Here is a 22437-nt window from a genome sequence, read left to right on the forward strand (position 1 = left end):
CTCGGCTCTCCCCCCCCCGGCGGCCAGAGCGCCGCGCCGCCGCCCCCCTCCAGGTGCCGCCCCAAGCACCAGCTTGGGTGCTTGGTGCCTGGAGCCGGCCCTGTTTCCTGGTGAGCCCCCGGCACAGGAAAGCGCCCTCGTGCGTCCCTTTTGGGGGCTGCGATGGAGAGAGGAACGCGGGGATTGACAAGGGCTTGCACTGCCGGGCCCAGCACCGAAGATGCAAATGACGCGGCCGTGCCATGCTCCAGGCTATGGGAATATGGCTCCGGGGGACAATGGGAATTCCACAGCAGCCCTAGACCGGGAAACAGGAATCTCTCCCCTGAGCTTTGCACAGCGCTCGGTGCGGAAACAGCTCTCTTGCCCTTTGCTTCGGCCTCTTGCTGCATCGTTGCCTCTGATTCCTCCTTTCTGTAAAGCAGTTGGGGAGCCACCAAACAAAAAGGAAGTTGCACTGAACTGTAACTTCTCTGAGAATGGGACGGAGCGCGAACGGCTCTGAAATGGCCGCCGGAGCCTCGAAGGGGGCATGAAGCAGAAACCCGCAGCGGGGAGTCGCAGAGTCCAGGTCTACAGAGCTGGGGAGACATTCGGCCTCCGGCGGGCACTTGGACCCGTCCCCCGCCCCAAGCTCCGGCCTAAGCCCAAACGTCTCTGCAGCTGGTTCTAGCGCCGCAACACGAGCATGAGTCTGCAGACCCGGGCTCGGAGACTCGCTCTTGTGGGTTTCCGCTTGCCGTGTCCACTAGGGTGACGGACAGGACAGTCCTGAAATGAACAGTTCAAGTCCAGGTCCTGGGCTGAACGACTCCGGGTCACCATTTGTCACGGATTCCCTGTGGCGCTGCTCCGTGTTTGCCCAAGGCTCAGGGCTGGTGCCCGCCTCTTCCCAGTGATGGGGGCCGGCGTGGGCCTTAGCCCCTCCTTGCCACGAGGCCCCGCCCCCTGCTCCGCCTCTTGCCCCTGAGACCCCGCCCCTGGCCAGGCCAAAAGCCAGAGCCGGGCAGTAGTACGAACCACCCAGGGAGCCCGGGCTGCTGTGGGGAGCCCCAGACCCTCCACCTGCCCTGGGCAGTGCGCCCCCAGGGGGCAGAGATACGGACCAGGGGGCTCTTGGGCACCCCGGCCCGCCACCCAGGGCAGGTGGAGGGTCCAAGGTTCCCAGGCTCCCTAGGTGGCTCTTCTGGCCTGGCCAGGACCTCGGGGGAAGAGGAGGAGCAGGGGCAGGGCCACCGAGGAGGCAGGGCTCCTGCATGTGTCCCGGTTTTGCATTTTTAAGAGGTGGTCACCCTAGTGCGGGCATCCCCTGACTGTCAGGGTAGGGACCTGGCCATGGGACCACGCCACAGGAGTCAAGCACTCGCACTCTGGCAGGAACAAGCCTGTCCGGTCCCTTCTGTTCTTTCAGAGCCTATCGCTTAACCGTAGCGTGTTTATCGTGTCCACGTCTGTCTGTTCTCTAACCCTGTAAGCTCCCTGGGGCAGGAAAATGGCTGTATAAGAGCGAGGTATTAATTAATAGCAATAGGTGTTCGTACAGCACCTTGCACCGTGGGGCCCAACTTGTCCGTAGCCTTTGAGCACCACCAAACGTGTCCTATACTAGCAGGGTCTCTCACGGCCTAAGGAGCCAGTGTCGCATGCAACTCCAGCCCGGGAGCTAGACTCCACGGCACAGAACGAATGGACACCGCACCCCATAGACAAGGCGCCCTGTGCACAGGGATAGCTGCCACACTCCACCCGCCCAACACATTCGCTCGGCTTCTTCCCCCAATGGATTTGATGGATTTTACTCTGCAGGGAAGCTGCCCCGCCCCCCAATCCTGGCCTGACTCACCGCAGTTATTCCGCTCTACAGCCAGCTGCTCTCCAAAGCTTTGCCAGCGCTTCTCCGTCCTGCTCTCCCAAGGCAGCCCTGCCAGCGCCCTCAGCCTTCCTGTTCCAGTCCTGCCCCACCCCATTGCACAGCTCGGCCAGTGCACTACAGGCACGACCTACCGCCCCTCGCTTCCCAGCTGCTCCCCACACACGGCTCTGCCAGTGTATCTCATTGGGGATCTCCAGCAGCCTGTGCTGTCCCAGGCCTCGGCCTCTGCTAGGCAAAACTGGGGTGAGGCAAATCTCTGGGAGGGACAAAAATGAAACCAACCACCGTGACAACGCTCAAGAGCAAAGCACAGCCTAGGTCCGTGGAGTGAAAAGGCCAGCACGTCCCCCAGCGCATCACCCCTCCACACCCCTGTCGCCTGTGCGTTGCTAGGAGACTCTTGGCAGAGGTTTCAAAGCATTCCGATATTAGGCAGGCAGGTTTTTCTGTTGTTTTTAAAGCCTTTGTCTCAGGCACTTACAGGCTGGCATGTGATCCTGCCTCCCTTTGGTCTTGTCTTTCTTCTTGGATGCATCCCAGCCTTCAAAGAAACTCTAAAGAAAGCAGAAAAGTCTATTATCTATCCAGGGAACAGATACGTGGGGTTCTCTCTGGCAGCCCCTGCAGCAAACGCCCCGTCACATACTCCAGGCTTAGCGTTAGGTGCACTACCCATTGCGGTTCGCCCAGCACTTTGACGGTGGAGTTGGGCGGGGGACGAAGTGCGGATGGTGTTTTTGGGGACTGTCCCAATTGCTGACAACGGGGATATAATGGAGATATCCTATCTCCTAGAACTGGAAGGGACCTTGAAAGGTCATCGAGTCCAGCCCCCTGCCTTCACTAGCAGGACCAAGTACTGATTTTGCCCCAGATCCCTAAGTGGCCCCCTCAAGGATTGAACTCACAACCCTGGGTTTAGCAGGCCAATGCTCAAACCACTGAGCTATCCCTCCCCCCTTCAGCTTGTTGGATCCCGCACCCAACAAGCTGAAGGCTCCGGGATATTAAAGGGTCCCAGAATAGGACTTTCAGGCTCATCACGATACAATGTTGAGCTGCAAGGTCGTGATGACACACCAGACCTGAGAGTCCTGGCCCTCAAGCCGCAATGTCCCATCTCTAGCCATGGCCATCCCTGATGCAACAGAGGAAGGAGATTAAAAAAAAACCTCCCAGAATACATTGGGGGAGGGAGGGGAAATCCCTTCCTGACCCTGCAGATGGCCAGCTGTAACCCTGAAGCATGAACCCTTAGGAACGTAGGACATAAACCAGACGTGAGCCCCAGAGCTCTTGAGCTCTGCCCCTCACCATCACAAACAACCCCGTCATACCACTGCACTCATACACGAGTCCGGCTCTCTCATAAAACTAACTACGTTGCTTGCCCCACAACTCCTGCTGGGAGGCTGTTCCAAAACCGCCCCTCTCGGCGGTTAGAAACCTTCTCCTGATTTCCAGCCTGAATTGGTTCCTGGCCAGTTTATACCCATTTGTTGGTGTGTTAACACTGGCCTTTAGCTTAAATAGCAGGGAGAGTGAAGAGCTATTTACCCACTAACGTCTTTACAGAGAGCCGTCATATCCCCCCTCAGCCTTTTTGCTAAACTAAACACGCCAAGCTCTTCCGGTCTCCTCGGCCCTCCACTCCCCGATGCTCCTGGGTGCTCTTCTCTGCACCTGTTCCACTTTAAATTAAACTTTACTGACCATGGAGGACCAGAACCGTACACAGTTTGCCAAACGAGGCCGTACCACCGGGGTCCTGTCAAGCTTAACCAGTTCATGTTTGTGCAGCAAACTAAGGACCCAATCCACAGCGATGCCATTGGACTGCCACTTCCCAGCACAAACACCGCAACACTGCGACACACAAGTTTGTCCCATCAGAGCAACTCTCAAAGCAGGTCCCTCTAGAAGACTGACTTAAAAGTGTCTGGGCCTAGCCAGCTGTTCAGCGTTATACATGGAGGAATTCCTTCCTGGCCCTCACACGCAACTAACGAATGCCCTGAAGCCTGAATTTGATTAGCCTTATCGAGTGATGTATAGCAATGAGGAAATCGCACATTGCAAGAAGTGCCTTGGGGAAAGCATGCTGGGGTCTTTAGGGACTTCCCTGGCACATGGCACATTGTCCAGCCACACAACACACACCACAGTCTGGTTTCCTTAGGCCAGAGGAAGTTGTTAGACTGTAAGCTCTTTGTGGAGTGCATCTTTCTGTGTGTTTGTGAAGCACCGAGAACAATGGGGTCCAGATCCCGACTGGGGCCTCCGAACACTACCCCAATCTGAATAGTCAATGCCAATGAATCAGATTTCTGTCTGAAAACCAAATATTAACAACAACACTTTGCTCTCTGGGCAGCATCTCTCTTGCAGAAACATCAGCACAGGCTTCACAAACATCAAATCATTAACCCTCACTGCCCCACCACTACTTTGTGAGCCAAGCCTGTATTATTTGTCCTTAGAAGGGGAAACTGAGGCACTGGGCGGTGACCTGACTAGTTCAAGGGTACGCAGTGCAGCAGTGGCAGAACGAGGACCAGAATCCAGGAGTCCTGACTTTCAATCTGCTTCTTTAACCAGAGAACATTTCTGGGAGCTGCTGTGTGCCAGAAAAAAATTTCAGTTCCAAAAATCCCTCCGTTTCAGAGCATTACAAATTGCTTATTTCTCCAGGTCTTTCCTTACCGTTTCTCTCTCCCCGTAGAACAGCCTGGTGTGTAATAACAGCAACATTCACGGATCGGAATAAGAGGCAGAAAGTGGAAGGAAATTGCATGTTTTCTCCCCACCCATAATATCGAAGTGCTTTTCAAATGACTAGCTCTGAGCCCCTACAGCAGCTTTTCGAGCAGCTCTAATGATTATAACTAACCAGGGTTTGTCCAATACATAAAAGAGGGGGCGAAAAGGTTCCTGCACTTGAAACAAGTGAACATTAAACAGTAATTTCACTGGGGGATTTCAATAGCCAGGCCTGTGGGACACCAAGGAATCGGGAAATCAGCCCTGCTGTGCGCGCTGTAGCAAGTGTCAGAAAGCACATCTCACCATTATACCTACTTCAGCCTAATAGGGTAGGGACAGGAATGGAGGCATTAATGACTCTGGGGGCATACGCTCTCTGCATTAAAACAAGAGGAGACCATCTACGCTGATCAGGCAGGGCGGCTGCTGCACAAGGGAGAACAGTGGGTGTCTATCACGGGGCGGAGAGAGAAGCAAGGGGTGGACCTGACATTGTCCTGAAGCCAGCCGTGCTGGGCAAAGAGCAGTGCAGCTGGGTTTGCAAAGGGGGGAGCCGTCTACAGGGGCAGATCTGGGAGGAGAGGGCCCAGCATGCGGAACGTTTCCTGGATTGTCTAGTAAACTGCGGACATGGCCTGGTTTTGGCCTAGTTTGTTTCAGGGGATGACAGCCCAGAAGCCGCCGGGGCGAGAGACTCACACGCCACGCCGCGGGAAGGCTGGGGTGCCCCGCCTGCTCGTGTCTAACTTGGACCCGGATCCTCCAGGGTATTTAGGCACCTAACTCCCAGGGGAGTGAGGCCCCTAAATATCTTTGAGGATCTGGGCCCTGGTGCTTCATGAGACATCTGACCTCAAACTCCCATTATTCAGATGAGCGCTGTCCCGTGTCTGCAGCATCCCACGCTTGCAGAAATACCCCCAGGCTGGAGTCCCAGCGATCTGAATCCAGCGGTCTGCCTTTGCCCCGCCCCTCCCCTCCCCTCGGCTACGTCAGGGGTGGGTGTGGGAGGCGGGTGCAGGCGAAGGGGATAAAAGCACAGGGTGGCAGGATTCCCCGACAGCTCCCCAACTCTCACCTCATACTCCTGCTTGAAGCCATAGCCTTCCGCTGTCTTCATCTGGTTGATGTGCTGGAGGAGATCGGCCACTCTGACGGCAGGGTGGAGCTGCCCGGTGTGGTACGGAGAGCCTTTGCGCCCGCACTGGCGCCGGGGGGAGCCTCCGAGCAAGCTGCTGGACTCGTTGACCGCACTGCTGCGCTGGTCACCTGGGAGCCACGGGGGACAGGCACAGAAGGAGTTCAGAAGACCACACAGCGGGCTGGTGCTCCTGGCTGATTTGCTCAAGCTAAGCAGAGTTGAGCTGGTGAGATTGCCCGGGGACGCTCAGCCTGCTGCAGGGGGCGCTCTTGCCACGTCGGACTCTCCGTTGGGGATCTGTGGAAGCGCCCCCTGGAGGAGCAGCTGTCGCTACCCTTTGGAAGGGCACAGCACGAGCACCAATGGCCGGTGCAGCGGGGCGGGGCATGGTAAGGTGTTAAAACTAGCACCGTAATACTTCAATATGGCCTGGTTAAAGCAGGGGGGCGGGGGAGGAATAAGCATGTTAATAAACAACTGCTTTGATGAGGTCAAACTGCGCTCTCAGTCCGTTCTAGAGTGATTCCGAGACTTTAAGGCCAGAAAACACCATGATCATCTTCTAGTCAGACCTCCTGCACAACACAGGCCAAAAAAGCAGCCCCCAGTCACTTCTCTCTGAAGCCCGCACCTTTCCGATGACTCAGAAAGGTATCCGGTCTTCTTTCACAGACTGAAAGGGATGGAGAATCCACCGCCCCCGACCTATGTTCTTCCAATGGTTAATTATCCTTACAGCTGAAAAGGCGTCTTATTTCTAGTCTTGAGGTCAACGGACTTCACTGTCAGTACTTGGTTAAGTTATTCAATACTGACACCAACGTAACTGGGAGTAGAATTTGGCCCATCTGGGCCAAATTCAGCGCGAGTCTGTATTTTTTCATGACGAGCCATCACTACCTTACTCGTTGATTAATTCTCAGGATTCCCCAGACGCTCCCACCCAAAGTTCTGAGCTCTGACTTTGCTAAGAGTCCTGTTCGATGCAGAGCATTTCTCTGGATGGCAGCATTGTGTGCCTACTGCAAACAAGTATCTTCTCTGTAAGATTGAGTTCTGGCTGTGGTTACCCGAACGCGTCTAAACAATCCTTTCTGGTTCATTCCATAAAGCTCCAGGGGTTCCTTGCATCTGCTAGAAAATGCCAAATCCCCCATCCACGTTTTGCGATTTCTAGTGTCTGCATCGCGGGGGTTATGAAAAGCTAACGGAGGGCTAATATGTTAACAGAATGCAGGAAACCCCATACATGAAATAGTGCAGGCAGCGTGCAAAGAAAATCAGACGCTTTCAGTAAATGTCTTAGTCCCTGGGTAAATGATTGTCTCTTAGCCTTTGTGAAATGAAATGACACCTATTGAATGGACCTCAAACATGTCATTACACTGACAGGAGAGCGACTGTGAATGGAATACGGCGATGCGGGGGAGGGGAGGGATGAAACGTGGGTGATATGAACTGGAGTTTATGATGATTTGTAGGACATTGAACACAATTAAAATTAATGATGATGATAATTTGCAATTATGCACAATAGCTCCTTTCAGCCAAGGACCCTTACAGCCATTCACTAGCTGTGCTCTCACATCACCCTGTGACAGCGGGAACTATTATTTACTCAATTGACAAATGGGGAAACTGAGGCACGGGGCGGGAACGGTCACACAGGAGGTCAGGGCCCGAGCTGGGACCTGAACCCAGGAGTCCTGACTCCCAGCCCAGCATCTAACCACTAGAGAACGCTCCCCCCAGGTTATTTTCCAGGAAGGTGCCGGGTGCCTGCGCTGGGACTCTGGGGTCTGTTTTATTGGGGAAAGTTGATTGAGAACGTCAGGCTGTGCCAGCGCTTTTCGACACTGGTGTTTAGAGATTTGGGATGGGGCTATTTTCTTCAGTTAGGGGGGAAAGTCGGACTCCGGCTCAGCCCCGTACCCATCTCTCTGCCCCGTACCCGCTCTCTGTCAAGTGGAGGGATGGGCAGGCGTCCTCATCAGCAGGGAGACCGCCTGCTTTCCTCCCCAGCGCTCCCCTAAGGAGGCACAGGTGAGGTCCCACTCCCTGATATCGGGAACAGCTCAAGTCTCTACATCCCTTCAAACACTGCAAGGAGCATCAGTTTGTGGTCTCTGATGCTACAGTCCAGATTCTGCTCGCCAGCGTAAACTCAGAGCAACTCCACAGAGCTACACCCGTGTAAGCAGGAGCAGAATCAGGCCTGTGTCTAACATCACAGAAGCCTCTTTCTCATGCACGGCCGCCCAGAAATGAACCTAAATCCACTTCTGGCCGAAGCAGATGCAGCCCCATTGACTCCGGCATGTGTAAGACAGCGGTGAGTCTGGGCTGCCGGCTCTCAGATGCTTGGAGGAGAAAATGCTCATATGAACCAGTCTCGTTAAGAGCATTTCAAGAAGCCACAATAGGGCAGTAGCTCAAAAAGAATACACCTATCCAGCTATATCAAAGGAGGAAAAGGTTGCCCTCTGGGCTTCTATTATCTGTGAGACAATGCTGGGAACCATATTAATCCTGTCTTTTGCACAGGGAAGAGGGGAGCAAGCAGCATCTTGAAGTTATAGTAACAGATGTTATTAGCATATGGTTGAAACTAGGGCAGAGAACAAATTATTTTACAATGAAATCAGCCTAGAAATGCATACGCCAGCGGGTGTGAAATTATCAGTCTCCCTCTAACATGAGCACAGTGTACTTTTCACCCTGCAAGCCCCATGTCTATTCAGAACAACAGAAAGCTGTCCGTGATATACTCCACGCTCGGCATAAGTTAAATGCCTGGATCCAAATCCACCCAGGGCTTCTCAGAATTTCAGTCTGCATCCAGATCTCCGTTTTGTGACTGGCTCCCAGTCACATTGGGGCCGACCGAAACCATCGTTCACAACTTGGAGCGGGGGGGCTGAGAGCCGGATCTGAATGTCTTGAGGGAGTTTGGCGTATTATAGACAGGGCTCTACACACACGCGTGAGGTCGCTCTGACGAGATCGCTGCCCCCGGGGATAGAGAGAGGGCCAGGGACCCTTTCAGTGTGCGAGGACCTGCAGTATTGTTTGCACAGACTGAAAGGGGTGCAGGTATCCACAGGCAGATGCGTGCTTTCCAGGGCCAGGTTAAAAAATGAGTCAAGAGCCAGGTGGATCCTGCAGTCGGGCTGATCTATTCGCATGGGCAGTCACTAGTGCCGGGCACCAGAGCCCTGGCAGGCTGTACCATCTGTGCAGTCCTGGTGGATGAAGATGCATGACAGCGATTGTAGCCCATGGGGAAGAGCCTCGTTAGGGGAAATCTGACTCCCAATCTGGCAGCAGGAAAGACGCTGAGAGGCAGCACTGTCTGGGAACTAGCACTCAGAAGACCTGGATTCTCTTCCTGACTCTGCCATTGATCTGCTGTGGGACCTTGGACACCTCCCAGCTCTGTTTTCCCTCCCACTCTTCATTTGGCCTATTTAGATTGTAAGCGCCTCACAGTGGGGCTTGTCTCTCACTGCGCGTGTACAGCGCCTAGCGCAGTGGGGCCTGGATCTCGAGTGTGGCCTCTCGGGGCTACTGTAACGAATGATGATAAGCTGCGTTCGGTGGAGGAGCCCTGCACAGGCAGATGAGAGTGGGGTCGTGATTCACAGTCAATGGGAGATTCACGGACGGCGCAAGGGTGGATTAGCCAGGCGGCTAGCTAATCACAGTCGTGCAGCTCAGATTTGTGAACCATTTTTAGCACCACGTTATTGTTGAAACAGAAACCCAATTCACTTTGTTCTCGAGCACTTTAGCACGCAACTCGCTGCATACCAATGACTCCTCTGAGTGAGGAGGGCAGGACGGATATTATACCACCCCCGTCACTGTAGCCTCTGGGCACTTTCTTGCCTAATCCTTACCCCTGTTGCTGCAGTTGTGCGCATCCATGAAGGACAGGCCCAGCCTCTCGTCCTCCTGCAGGGTGCTCTGGTCTGTGAAGCTCCGGTCGATGGCGCTCATCATGTGGGTCTTCTCGTGGCGGTAGTTAATAGTAGCTTTGGTCATGTTGACGGGTTTCCTATAGGAGTGTTACAAAGGGGGAAAGCAAACACATGTAATGCTCAGCCACACTGTTATTTCCAGGCACGGGCTCTGATTTAAAAACCACGAGCCTGATTTTCACCTGGGTCACCCGTCTCAGGGGCTGCGGGGCTAACCGCAGCCGTGCTGGCCTTCCTGCCTGGGCTCTGAAACCTGGGGAGTCCAGGCTCCAGCCCAAGCAGAAATAGCTACACTGCCATTTTTAGCCCAGTCGCCCGAGCCCTGCAAGCCTGAGCCAACTGACCCAGGCTCTGAGACTCAGTGCCAAAAGTTTTCCTTCGCCGTGTAGACGTACTCGGCGAGTGCTGAGCCCCAGCCCTGTGAAAACCAGGCCCCATTCCAGCGTCCCAGGTTGGGTGCCCAGAATCTCCAGGCACCTGTGACTCTCTGGGCCTATTTGCTTAGCCGGTTCGCAAACAAACGAAAGGGAATCGGACAATGGTGTCCAGCCTCGGATCCAGCCATGCACCGAAACCCCTGAAAGCCCAAAGGCCCAGATCCCCAAAGGCATGTGGGCTCCTAAATTCCATGATGGACGGTAAGGAGCCTATGTCCCTTGGAGGATCCAGGACTGAGCACTCAGCAGCGCCCATTAAAAGGTGACATTTTCCCAAGCACGTAAGTGACTTAGGAGCCTAAGTGCAAAATGTAACCCAGGGGAGTCTCCTGGCCGCTCTGCCCTTCTGAAGTTCAGCCCACTGATTCGGGTGCCTACATCAGAACACCTGAGCCTCACTTTAGGGCCCCATCCTTTAAATCTTCACCTCAGCGCCTATTTTGGTGGCCTTCATGTCAGGGGCCCAGCTGGTGCCACCCCAGGGCTGATTTTCACAGATGCTCAAGCATGTGTCGGCCCCCCCGCCCCCGAGACTCCAGCTTAGCGCACCTGCAAATCAGGCCCTGCATGCGACACGTTGGGTTCCCCAAAAGTGAGGCTCCTAAAAGGAGTGGGTGCGTTTGAAATCTTGGGCCTGAATTGCTGGTGAAACCCACAGTAGTTTCGGCTCCTCCCCTCCCGCTGTGGCAGCCTGCCGAGAGGCTGTGGGGGTGTCGACTCGTTGCGCTGACCAATATTGTCACACGTGCACCCTGTCCGTCTGTCCATCTGTTAGCTCTTGTCTGATACTTGCAAGCTCTTTGGGGCAGGCTTTTTGTTCGGTGTTTGTACAGCGCCTAGCACAATGGGATCCTGGTCCATAACTAGGGCTCCCAGGCTCTACGGAAATACAGATCATAAAAATGAAGGAAGCCCTGGAGTTAGAAATGGAAAAGGGCCTCGGAACTCACACAGCCATTGTTAGGTAGCCCCGTTCCTCTCACACAGGCACCTGTAAATTGCGAACTGCGTTTTGCTCCCCGCAGTCCAAGCGGAAGGAAGACACCAGCCTAAGAGACAGGCTGGTGTCCCACTCATCCCCCCTCTCCTCGACTCCCCAACGCTCCCTGGATTGCAGCTCTCAGAACTCCTTCGCTGGGCCACAGAACAGGTAGAGGAGAAGCTCTCTGCCATGACACGACAGGCTGGCAAACGGTGCTGCTTCCAAGCTGCCTGCCCTGGGTCCCACGGTGTGTTAACCACCTCCCGTCCTCACCCACAGCACAGAGGGGTAGAACATCATTCACGGCAGTGGGGTCAGATCCACTGAACCGGCTGTTGCAGGGGACACCCTGAGACCCCCAAGGAGCCAGGCTCAGCCACCCCCCAGTACAATCAGAGGCCTATTTTCTGTACAAGGTGACCACATTTGCCAGGTGTCCGGCGATGCACAGAAGACAGTCGGCACAGGGCAGCACAAGCCACCGCCCCAGATTGTGGCAATCTCTGAGCAACATGGAGGCATCGCAAGAATCCTCCCAATGCAGCTCATTCCCCACAGAACATGCCTCCTTTCCCAGACAGTCACTCTCCCATCCTTGCTCCTGTGGGTGACTCCCTTCCCCTGCACCCGGCAAGGCTCCAGGACAGCTTGTGCCGGGGCCCAGCTCACACCCCCCCACTCGCAATTACTGCCCTTAGCCCCTTCCCTGGAGCACAAGTTGCTGCTGGGGAAAGCTGCCCCCTCCCCACTTCCAACTGCCCGGGGAGGGTGGAAGGAAGCAGAACATCTGCATTGTGCGAAGGCTTCCCCCCGCCCTCGTCTGATAAGTTCCTGCCCATAATTCTCAAGGCCTTGGCTTGCCTGTAGTGATATTCGTTATTGGGAAAGTGTGTCCAGCTGAACAGGCATGCAATGGGCAGGGAGGCCTTCTGAATGACTCCGGGCACTCACAGCTGGTGTTGTGCTAAGCAACCCTCACTATTACTGTAGTTAGCCGGCAAGAGGAGTTATTTTCCATCCCTCTCATTCTGGGGTACACGTTCCATACTCAAGGCACCAAAAGCTCGGGCAATCCAGCCTGCAGACTTCTGCTGTGGCCCTTCTAGCTTGATACAGAATAAACATTGGGGGGTGGGTGGGGGCCTTCAGAGCCTTGGGAGGCTAACAAGAGGAGAGGTTGAACTACAGCTGGTTGAAAAATGGTGTCAACATTGGGAGAAAGTGCTTCGATTGTTTCTGGTTTGCAGGGTTCGAAACGGAGCATGAGCTCAGGTTTGCCACGTTTTGTAAGAAATATTTTTTTGGAAAAAAAAAAATCAAAAAATTGATTTTTTCCTTTCCCCTCCCTCTTTCCCCCCTGAGTGATGTAAGTGTTGGAAGGTTCCCACCCCCGTTTTCATTTTTCTTTTGCTGCTGTCACTTTTCCCACATTAAGGCAGTCGGGGAAAGTTACAGCGCGGAAAAGGAAAAAGGCAAATAGATCAAATGAAATACTGAGCTTTACTGCTGAGAGCAGCTCCATTGATTCCCACCCAGAGGTAAGTTAAGGAGCTGTACAAGGCTTCGCAAGATCAACGCCCGAGGCGCCATTGAGTCCATACATTCACTGGTGAAAAGTGGGGGACGGGGGATGGGGAACCTGACAATTCAAAATGTTCAGTTTTGCTGAAAAAAACAGAACATTAAAAAAAATATATATACAGCTTTTCGCTAACATTTTTTGTTTTAAAACGCCAAATTTTGGTTTCAAAAAAGCAACATTTTTTGGACCAGCTCTAGTCTGCACCAAACATTTGGGGGGCTGAGGGCGGGGGGGAGTTGAAATCCAGTCCCAGAGCTAGATCTAGACCTTGTACCTGGCAAAACTCCAGATTGGAACCTCCCCAAGCCTTAGATGGCCCAAAATCCAGATCCGTGTTTAAAGGTTGCAGTCTGAGCTCCCCTCCGAGTCTAGCAAACCTGGGGCTGAGCCTGACAGGCCATTGGTGGGGAGGGGAGTTGTTGGCTGATGGAACTGGATTTCAGGCTACTTTAGCCTCTGAATCCAGTCTGCACCGATCCCCCGCAACAGCAGCTGTAGAAGGACAATAATGCCAGCTGCAGTTTCTCCCTGCCAGTGAGCTCTGCCAACAAGAAACTTCCTCCCAGGAAGGAGAGGCACACAAGGAACGCTTGTGATGCAGCATCTCGCTGAAGTCCCGACTGGGCTCCCAATGAAATTGGAAGGGTTGAAATTACACGAGAACCAGCTTTGCAGTGACACCATCAGAGGCTTTTGCACTAGAAGGCTTACTCTGTGACAAGACTCCCCCCTGCAGTAGTTACAATGTAACACACCCATCTCCTCCCACCCCCAGCAGTAATTACCATGTAATATGATCACCACGCCCTCCACCCATGCAGCAATTACAAGGTAACACAATCCCCCCTTGCAGGAGTTACAATGTAACATGCCTTTGAGTTGCCGTTACAATATGTCAGATAAAGCCAAGGCCCAAACAAAAAACATAAGGGGGTCCCATTTATCTCGGGTGAAACTGCACTGGATTCGGAGATAAATTAGGCCCTCCGGGCCAGATTTTCACAAGAGCTCAGCAGCAGGTTTTCACGTGCTCAGCCCCCACAATGGAGACCAGCCTTTCCAAAAAGCCCAGCTCTCATTTAGGCAGAGCCAGATCTCCACGAGTGCTCAATGCCCCACAGCTCCCACTGGGATGCGTACGGGCTGATTTTCATGGGCTCAGCACCCATAGGGGGGAGCCCAGCACCTAAAGGGTTACCAATGTTAGAAGGGATCGTAAACCTTGGGCTTGAGGGTTTAAGCCAATCGCTGACATCAGAGACATTAAAAGCAAGCTGCATCCACACCGTGCCGTGCCGTGTAGCTATAGTGTCGGTGAAAGGCTCTGGCAGAGGGAAGGCGGCGAGGGAAAGCTTCGGCAGTGGGGAAGTGGCAGAGACTTTCACCGCTGCCTCCCCCTGCCAGAGCCTTTCCCCGCAGTCTTTTCTTGCAGCAGAGGAAGGCTCCGGCCGCAGGACACTACACCGCTAAAAACAGACCAGAAGGCACAGCTTGGGTGAGCAGAGAACCATGTAAGGTATGTTTTCCAGCCAACAGCCTTCAGGCATTTCCACTCACCTAAGCCTCCCCATCTAGACTCCCTCACTAGGGCAGCTGTGCGGGTGTGTACACTGCACGCAGCCAGAAGAAGCGTGCGGTGTAGACATACCCTCAGAGAGGATAATGCAACAGCTGGACCTGGGGTTGACGGTTCCTGTGTTCCCATAATGCTGAGCTCTTCTGGAAATGGGTCCCTGTATGTTTTCCGTGCCATCTGGAAGCCTGTGAATACTTCGGGAGCATTTTTTAACAAGCCAAAGAGGCACTTAAAATTTACTTGACAGAGAAAGAAACTTGCCGGAGCAGAGAGCGGCAGAGCGAGCGAGAGAGAATGACAATTACTTACGGGTAATAGGAATAGGAATAGTAGTTCCTCCTGGCAAGCGTGCAAACAAAGAGAACAGCAGAAATTGCATAAGCAGCTTTTCTCCAGAGTAATGAAGGGGGAGGTTTATTTGGAATCTCAGATGACAACAAGCCAAAGATTGCTCTATTCACCATGCAGTGGATGGGTGCTGAGGCAGGGAAGGCGAGAGAGAGGGGAGGGGGAACGACAGAAAGAAAGCGAGTTGCTGGAAATGAAAGGCAACACATCTGCATGCCCACAGCTGGCCTGAGGATAGGCAAGAATCACCTTACAATAAATCATTCTATTCAGGACAATAACGTGAAGCACACACACACACCCCACGCCCCTTCATCCCCCACCCCGCCCAATGAGACCAGGCATGTTCAAAGGGTCACGGGCATGCTCTTCTTATCTTTTTCTCCTGGGAACTGGCTTGTAACAGGGCAGCGAGAACAGGTCCTTTTGGAAATGCACTCGCCCCCAGGGGAGCCGTTTCTCACCAGTTCCCCTCTCAGAAAGGACCTGTCAAATTGCACTGGCTTTTTCCTTCTTTGGTGGATGATTCTCCATCTCCCTCAACACACCCGTGTCTCCACACCTGTTGTGTTCTAGGAGTGGGGTGCAGGACAGACACAGAGCTCTGCTATAAAGAGCAGTGCGTGCACACACACTCCTGTTGTACTGCAGGAGTGGTGACAGTACATGCGCAAACACACACATTATAAGCCTGCTTATATAACCTTTTAAAACTATTTCTCTCTAACCATGATGCCAGTTCTCCCTCTTTCAGCTCCATTAGGAGTGCAGCAACAGGCCTGGCTCTCTTTCTGGCCAGTAGAGAAAAAAAAAAAACCTCGCCCCCCTGGGAGATGGAAGAAAACAGCTGAGAAGTTGTGTGCGCCTTTAGTCATAAGAATTATTAATGGAGAGTCCTGCTCACTTCCCACTGGAGCACAGGGAAATCTCTGCTATTTTTAATGATGATTAAAGTGCATCACAAATGGCATTTCCTTCCACACTCAATCAACAAAATATTTACTACAGACAACAAATAAGCTAGGTATTTTTGACCAAGCCATGCTGTTAGAAAAGGCAGCCCAGGGCAGAGTGACAATGACCAAATGGTTACAGTGTAACTACATAACTGATTACCCCACATGTGCCACGGCACCGCCATGCCAATCATTAACATAAACAACAATGGGAGTCAATTCAATCCAAATCAAAGCAGTGGTTATCTGCAACGCTGATCATTGGCGAGTGCTGATGGGAGGGGACTGAGATAAAATGTCAGAGAAATCCTAGGGGTGGAAAGAAGCCCAGTGCAGAGAACCCTGCCAACCCCAATGACCCCGAATAGCAATGACAGCTTGTGCTCTAAAATCCTCTGGAGATCACGTATGCTGCAGAGTTCAGCCTAACCCCAGACCTGGCTAGAGCTGCTCGGGAACCAGATTTTCTGTTCCATGGGAAAATGTGCAACGTTGAAACATAATTCCTTCTGAATCAAAAGGAAAAGCCAGAATTGCAAAATTTCCTGCAAAATGGACTCTTTGGAGGGGAGGGGGGAAATGGGAAGAATCAGAACAGAATTTTTCAAAAAACGCAGGGCAGCCAGGGAACGAGGGAGCCGGCCCCTGAGCAGCTGGGGAACCAGGTAGCTCACCTGCACCACACAAGTAGCCAGAGAGCCAACAAGCCAGCCTGCCAGGGAGCTGGCCAGCCTGCTGAAAAATCTGACTGATTCAACACGTTCCTGTGGAATCAGCATTTCCCCGAGGCAAACCGTTCTGCAGAAATTTTTTGGACCAGCTCTAGCATCCAAACAGCTTTGAATTTCAAGCAGTCAGACCGAGATTTGAAGTCTGTGGCTCAGATCCATCTTTAACTCAGCAGGGTTGATTTCTAGGTGTAGAAGCAAATCTGTTTTCCAGTTCCCCCTGCTAAAAACCTACAGACCCCACAGCGATGGAACAATACTCTGCCCTGCTCTACTTTCGTGGGTACTTGCTTGGGAAGGAGATGGCTGGCAAGGGTCAGAGGCAGAGTTTAAAATTCTGCTCAGGGCCTCAAGAACCCGTTCCCAAGGGCCAGACTCTGATCTCCATTACGCTGACGAAATCCAGAGTAATCCCACTGAAGTCAATGAGGTTACTCCAGATTTGCACTGGTGTCGTTGAGCTCTGACCCTTAGCCGCTAATAAGAACAAATGTGGGTCTAGATCCTCAGCTGGTGCAAATCAGCATTGCTCCTTTTAAGTCAATGGAGCTCTGTGGATTTACATCAGCTGAGGTTTTGGCCCATGGTCTTTTCCTCCTGGCTCTTAACATACTTGCCTTAAATTGCTGTTTCAGAATCCTGGGAGGGGAAGGAGTTTAATTGGTCCCCTTTCTTCTCCGGCATGACAGGTCTGCTTTTTAATGATCCCTCCAGATAGCTGTGCCTCCGGCCTCTTTCAGTAAAAGGGAGCCATTCAGAGAACGGCACTCCAGCAAACAATGGGGGGAGCAGTAGCTGCTCTCTGAATGCGCCCAGCGGTGGGTGTCCTGGAAAGCCCCTGCCTCTCCCCCTGGGAGGGAACCTCACCCCACTTAGCTTCCAGAGTAAATGCACTCAGCAAATGCCACAGTCAAATCCATGCGGCTGGTGGCTATTTCCAAGGCTTCTCTCTCTGGCTGAGGTGCACCTCTCGACCAGATAGGGAAGCATCTATCTCTTCAGAATCCTGGGCCGGGAGGCAGGTGATGCTGATTTGCCGGTCAGCAAGCGGCAGCATCCTGCAGGGAGACGATGCAATGCTTGTATCTCCCGGCCTTCCCTGTTTCCACCAGACCTTAGCTACAGCCCTCATCCTGAGTTTACAATGTGTGTGGACGCAAGGGGTGGTAGAGGCATTGCACGCTTGGCATGGCCTAACCAATAGCAGGCTGCAACCATTTTTATTTCCCTAGTGCAGGCTTTTTGGCAGGAAGTTCAGTGCGATGATGCGCTGTGAGACACAGGAAATACAACCTGAGAACAGCAAAAGACTGACAGAGTTGCCAGGTAAGTTTTATTGATTCCAGAATGCTTCAGGTCCAGCCCGCTGGGGGCAGACACTCCTCTGCAGAAGAGCCTCAGAAAAAATTCCTGCTGGAGCTGCAGTGCTGGTAAAATCTCACCAAGGGGAGACATTCTGCCTACTGAGATGCCTTCAACTCAACAGAGAGCCATTGGCCTTGTCGGCGTGTGTGGTTTGATCCAAGCCATGAAGGCTGAGCCTGCTTCTTAGCAACTTACTTACTTCATTTACTCCCTGGCTCATAGACCATGGAGATCATTGGCTGCTTGCACAATTTGCCCCCACCTCTTTCTGGCCAGGGCATATTGTTCCCACTGATGGTCATTCATAATAATAGCTCTTAGTTCGTGCTCAGTATTATCCCTCCATCTTCTCCTTGGTTGGGCATGAGGTCGGATACCATAAGGACGTCCTTCCAAGAGATCCTTGGCTGGTCTGTCTCCTGTCAGTGTAGCCCCATGCCCTGCCCACTGGAGTCGTCAGGGTTTCACTTTGATTTGCTATCCTTGGTTCTCCATAGACCTCATGTAGCTCCCTAGGAGATCTTCTTCTCCACAGGTCACTCTCCCTTGCTGGCCCCCAAATGCATCTCAACACTTGATTTTCGAAGCGTTTCGCTGTCTTTCTTCCATCTTAAGTGCCCTGGTTGGACATCTGCCTAAATCAACAGGGCTTATAATGATCAGGGGCATCAGAAGCTTGGGCTCTCCCAGGAGCTCAGGAGACTCTGTAGAGAAAAGTATCAGGGATTCCCACTCTGTAACCTTTGACAACCTCACTAGGACACACTGGCACCCTCCATGCAGCACGATCAGGGTGAAGGTAACAAGTGCAACATCAGTCGTCGCCCAACGTGTTTGTTCCAGGATCTGTCTTCCTTACCCGAGCTAGATCCCAATGAATTGGTTCAGGTCCAAAGGCAGGCCTTGGTGACATGCTGCATTAGTGGGGGTGGTGAGAGAAGGGATCCTGCAGCTGCAGCACTGGACAGACCGTGCGACCGATGGTACAGGACGGCTATAGCGCCAAGTCGGGAGGGGGCATCCCCAGCCTCATGAGTGGAGTTAGAAGCTGCTTTGAGACAGTGTAGTCTAGTGGCTAAAGCCCTGGACTGGGACTCAGGAGACATAGTTTCTAGTCTTAGCTCTGCCACAGACCTGCTGGGTGCCCTTGGGCAAGTCCCTTCATTGCTCTGTGCCTTGGTTTCCCCAGCCATGGCTAATGCTACTTGCCTCGTTTGTAAAGCATTGGAGCCCTGCAGATGAAGAGTGCTCTGTAAGAGCTAGGGATTGGCATGACCTTTTGTGACAAGCTGATTGTCTAGTTGAGAGATGAGCTCAACAAAATCTTTGGGGGGCTGTTTTTGGTTGGTGGTTTTCAGTAAGTTTTGGCATTAATAATAACTCCCCCTCCCAAAAAACATCTGCATGTAAAACTCATCCGATGCCTTGAAAGCCTCCTGCACAGAAATTCACAAGCGGCAATTCCTGTGTCTCACACCACATCCCTGGACAGAGCTTCTGCTGAACAGAGCCACGGAAGGGGCAGACCTCATGGAGACACACCTGAAATCCCAGCCAAGCTGTTGACTTCCTGCTTGATAGGAATCGCCAGACTGATCAGACCAGGTAGTCCAGCGTCCCACCTCAGACAGTGGCCAGGACCGGCTGTTTCAGAAGAAGGGGCAAGAAGTCTCCTTCTTAGTGGGCAATTATGGAATCGCCTGCTCAGTGGAGAAGTTTCTTCCTGACCCCTGATAGTCAAGGTTGGTTTATGCCTTGAAGCAGGTGGGCTATAGCCCCTCCAGACATTTGTATGCTGTATTTTTCATTATGTCTGATTGTTAATTATTCTTTTTACATGGAATGGACTTAACTCCTTATTTACTCTGGTGTAACCGAGATCAGAATGTGGCCCGATGGGAGGATACCATCCTTTTACCAATGCATTACTATTTTCCCCCAGTCACCCCACCCCCACCCCAAATTGCTGCCTTGGACAAGAAGTATGTGGCTCGTAGGGCTGAACAATCTGATGCAGGGAGATGCTGGGAGCTTTCCCGCTAGGCCTAGGCCCTAAGAGGTTACTGGACATGGCTGGGATGAGGGTACAAGCTAACAGGGAACAAAGCACCAGTGCCCTCCTCGCTTCCCTCTTGTTCGTGAATACGTCTCTGATGTTCTCTCCTGGCTCTCAGCTGGCCATGCAGCTGAGGAAACAAACCCTGCTGTCGAAGGGTGGACGCGATGCCCAAGCAGGGCTCACGGGATAAAACCACCCCTTTTGTTTATTTCTTTTTCTTCCTTCTGCTTATCTGCTCTTAAACAGAGACAGAAGCAGGAGATGAATCCGCAGCCTGGCACGCTAGGAGAAAAAACCAACTCTGAGTCGAGGGAAGGGCGGGGGGAGGACAACCAACGTCAGGCAAGAAGAGGTCCAATTTCTCTTGGAGAGATATCAGTGAAAGCACAGAGCTCTGGCTGGATAAAGCAGCAGGGAGAAAAATATCCATGAGAAAGGCTGTGAGGACCCTTTGAATACCAAGCAGGGTGTAGTGGAGCCAGGCCACAGAGAGGATGCATTGCCTTTGTGCCTACAGCCTGCATCTTCCGCTGGGGCTTCCGGCTGGAACGTGAAAAGGGGGAGGCAGAAAGTGGGGAAGGCCAGGCCAAGGAAAGCCAGAAAGCACCTTTGGTCCCGTGGGCAATAGAGAGTGAACGTGGCTTTCCAAGTGGTCTGGCTGATCGTGGCCCACTGCACCACCAGGACTTGCGTTAGCATCTCCAGCGCTGCTCCCCGGGGGCTTGATCCTGCCAGGGGCTGAGCCACTGGAGCCAACCATGCTCAGCACCTCCAGGAATTGCTCCCCACTCTCCAGGATCGGGCCTATAGCTTTTCAGACGGTAACTTTGTGCCTGTCTGCCCAGCACCCAGCACACTGGGTCCGTGGTCTTAATAACGGGCCCGGTGTGTGAAAGCATCGACCCAGCAGGATGCCAGCGCAGGCCGGTGTGGACGCACACAACGGCTGGGAACAGGCAGAGTGTGATCCAGTGCTCGCTCACAAGATGTCCTCCTCAGGAGCCCGGGTACAGATCAGCAGGGGTTCTTGGACAGGTCAGGACGGAAGTGCAGAGGCAGAGCTGGGGGTGTGGGGGTGAGGTCTGGAATAGCAGGGAGCGCTGCAGGCCAGGCATTGGCAGAGCTGTGTGGGGAGCCCAGGACTAGAACAACGGTTGTTGCAGGCCAGGAGGGGCATTGACTGGCAGAGCTACGGGGAAGTGGAACTAGCCCTGCTCCATCCATGACTAACAGCCTGTCTCTGCCACAAAACGGCTAAGAGGCTGTACAGGGGCTGTGACCCCAAACCTCTGTCCTCATCTCTGCTCCTTCCCCCCCAACCCCATAATCTGACTTCTTAGAGACTGGATGATTTTATCAGCAAGCTATCAAAAGGGTGGGGGATACTGCAAGTGGGTGAGCCCTTTGCCTAGCGCCCCTTCTAGGGGTCGTACGGCTTTTGGGCTCTGACAGAGATTTCACCGGACAGGAGCAGGGGCTTGATGTTTGTAACCCAAGCTGGTGCTTCTGATCCCCAGTCACACATCGTCCAGGGCCAAACCTCTGACACAAAATCGCCCCCACAGCCGTCTTCCTGTGAACAGAGCTCTGTGCCTCCAAAGTGCTGCGACAGACTGAGAGAGCAAACCAGTGCCAGGAAGCGGGAGGGAGGGAGGGACTCAGCTGTCAGTCGGGGGGAGAGCACCTGGCAGAACGACTCCCGTGCCGTAGCCCCTTATCACCAAACGCTCACCTTGCCTGCCTCCTGCCTAGACACCCCATGCAGGGAGGGCTCTGCACCCTGCTGCCAGCTAACGCTGGGCGCCGGCCTCTCCCATAGCTCAGGGAATAAAGAAAGGCTCGGCCCAAGAACACCAATGGCCAAGCAGAGAGCTCGGTGGCCTGTTCTAGCCAAGCGAGCCTACTCTGAGGGGAACTCTCAGCAGCTACCTCGGCCCAACCACCATGCAGGTACGCCACTTAAAGGGACACTACCAAGCTGGCTTTATAATAAAGCCTGATGACCCTAGGCCATCCCACCGGAGCCAAACCGCCGACGCGCCCTGGGCTGGGCTTGGAACCACATGGGGACTCACACCTGTGACTGAGTTCATGGTGAGGGTTCAGCTTGGGGGGTCCCTGTTTGGACTCCTGAGAGAGGCAGGACAGAGCTGGGACATGCAGATCTGAACTGGACTCAGTCCTTGGCTCTGCAACAAGCTCCTTATGTGACCAAAGCGAGTAGCTTCGCTGCTCTGTGCCTCCGTTTCCCCATCTGCAAAATGGGGATAATTTATTGATCCTAACAGATACGTCCCTGCTCTGTGGGGGGCTGTGAGGATAGATTCTGTAATGCCTCAGGGTGCTCAGCTACTACAGGGATTGTAAGGCGGCAGGCAGGCACCTAAGCAGATAGACAGGTAACGATCCAGGGGTGGTTGGGTCTGGGGTTCTGTTAATTAACTGACATAGGACCCACCAGCCACACCCGAATGCCCAGCAGAGGTGGAGTTACCCCTAGCAGCCACAGCTCACTGGGAACCGTGTGGATCCTTTGAAGAAGACAGGGCTGGCTGAGCCGCGGGGATGGCAGCATTCGCTGGCACGCTTTGGCGGTCTTCTCAGTAGGCACAAAGCCCATTCCTCGCGAGCCAAGCGTGGCTGTGTG

At 53.3% G+C, this 22437-nt stretch overlaps 1 protein-coding gene across 1 annotated transcript in view; it reads right to left on the reverse strand.

Moving 5' to 3' along the window:
- Window positions 1–22437, reverse strand: part of PTPRU (protein tyrosine phosphatase receptor type U) — a 267462-nt gene that overhangs the window by 45082 nt on the left and 199943 nt on the right. The window contains exons 15-18 of the mRNA XM_026657076.2: window positions 14644–14673; window positions 9677–9834; window positions 5715–5905; window positions 2355–2427 (exon numbers count right to left, since the gene is read on the reverse strand). Coding sequence (XP_026512861.1) covers window positions 2355–2427; window positions 5715–5905; window positions 9677–9834; window positions 14644–14673 — 452 coding nt within the window. The remainder of the gene's footprint in view (window positions 1–2354; window positions 2428–5714; window positions 5906–9676; window positions 9835–14643; window positions 14674–22437) is intronic.

Source organism: Terrapene carolina, unplaced genomic scaffold, assembly GCF_002925995.2.
Source record: "Terrapene carolina triunguis isolate 2854851 unplaced genomic scaffold, T_m_triunguis-2.0 Scaffold236, whole genome shotgun sequence".
NCBI classification, from domain to species: Eukaryota; Metazoa; Chordata; order Testudines; family Emydidae; genus Terrapene; species Terrapene triunguis.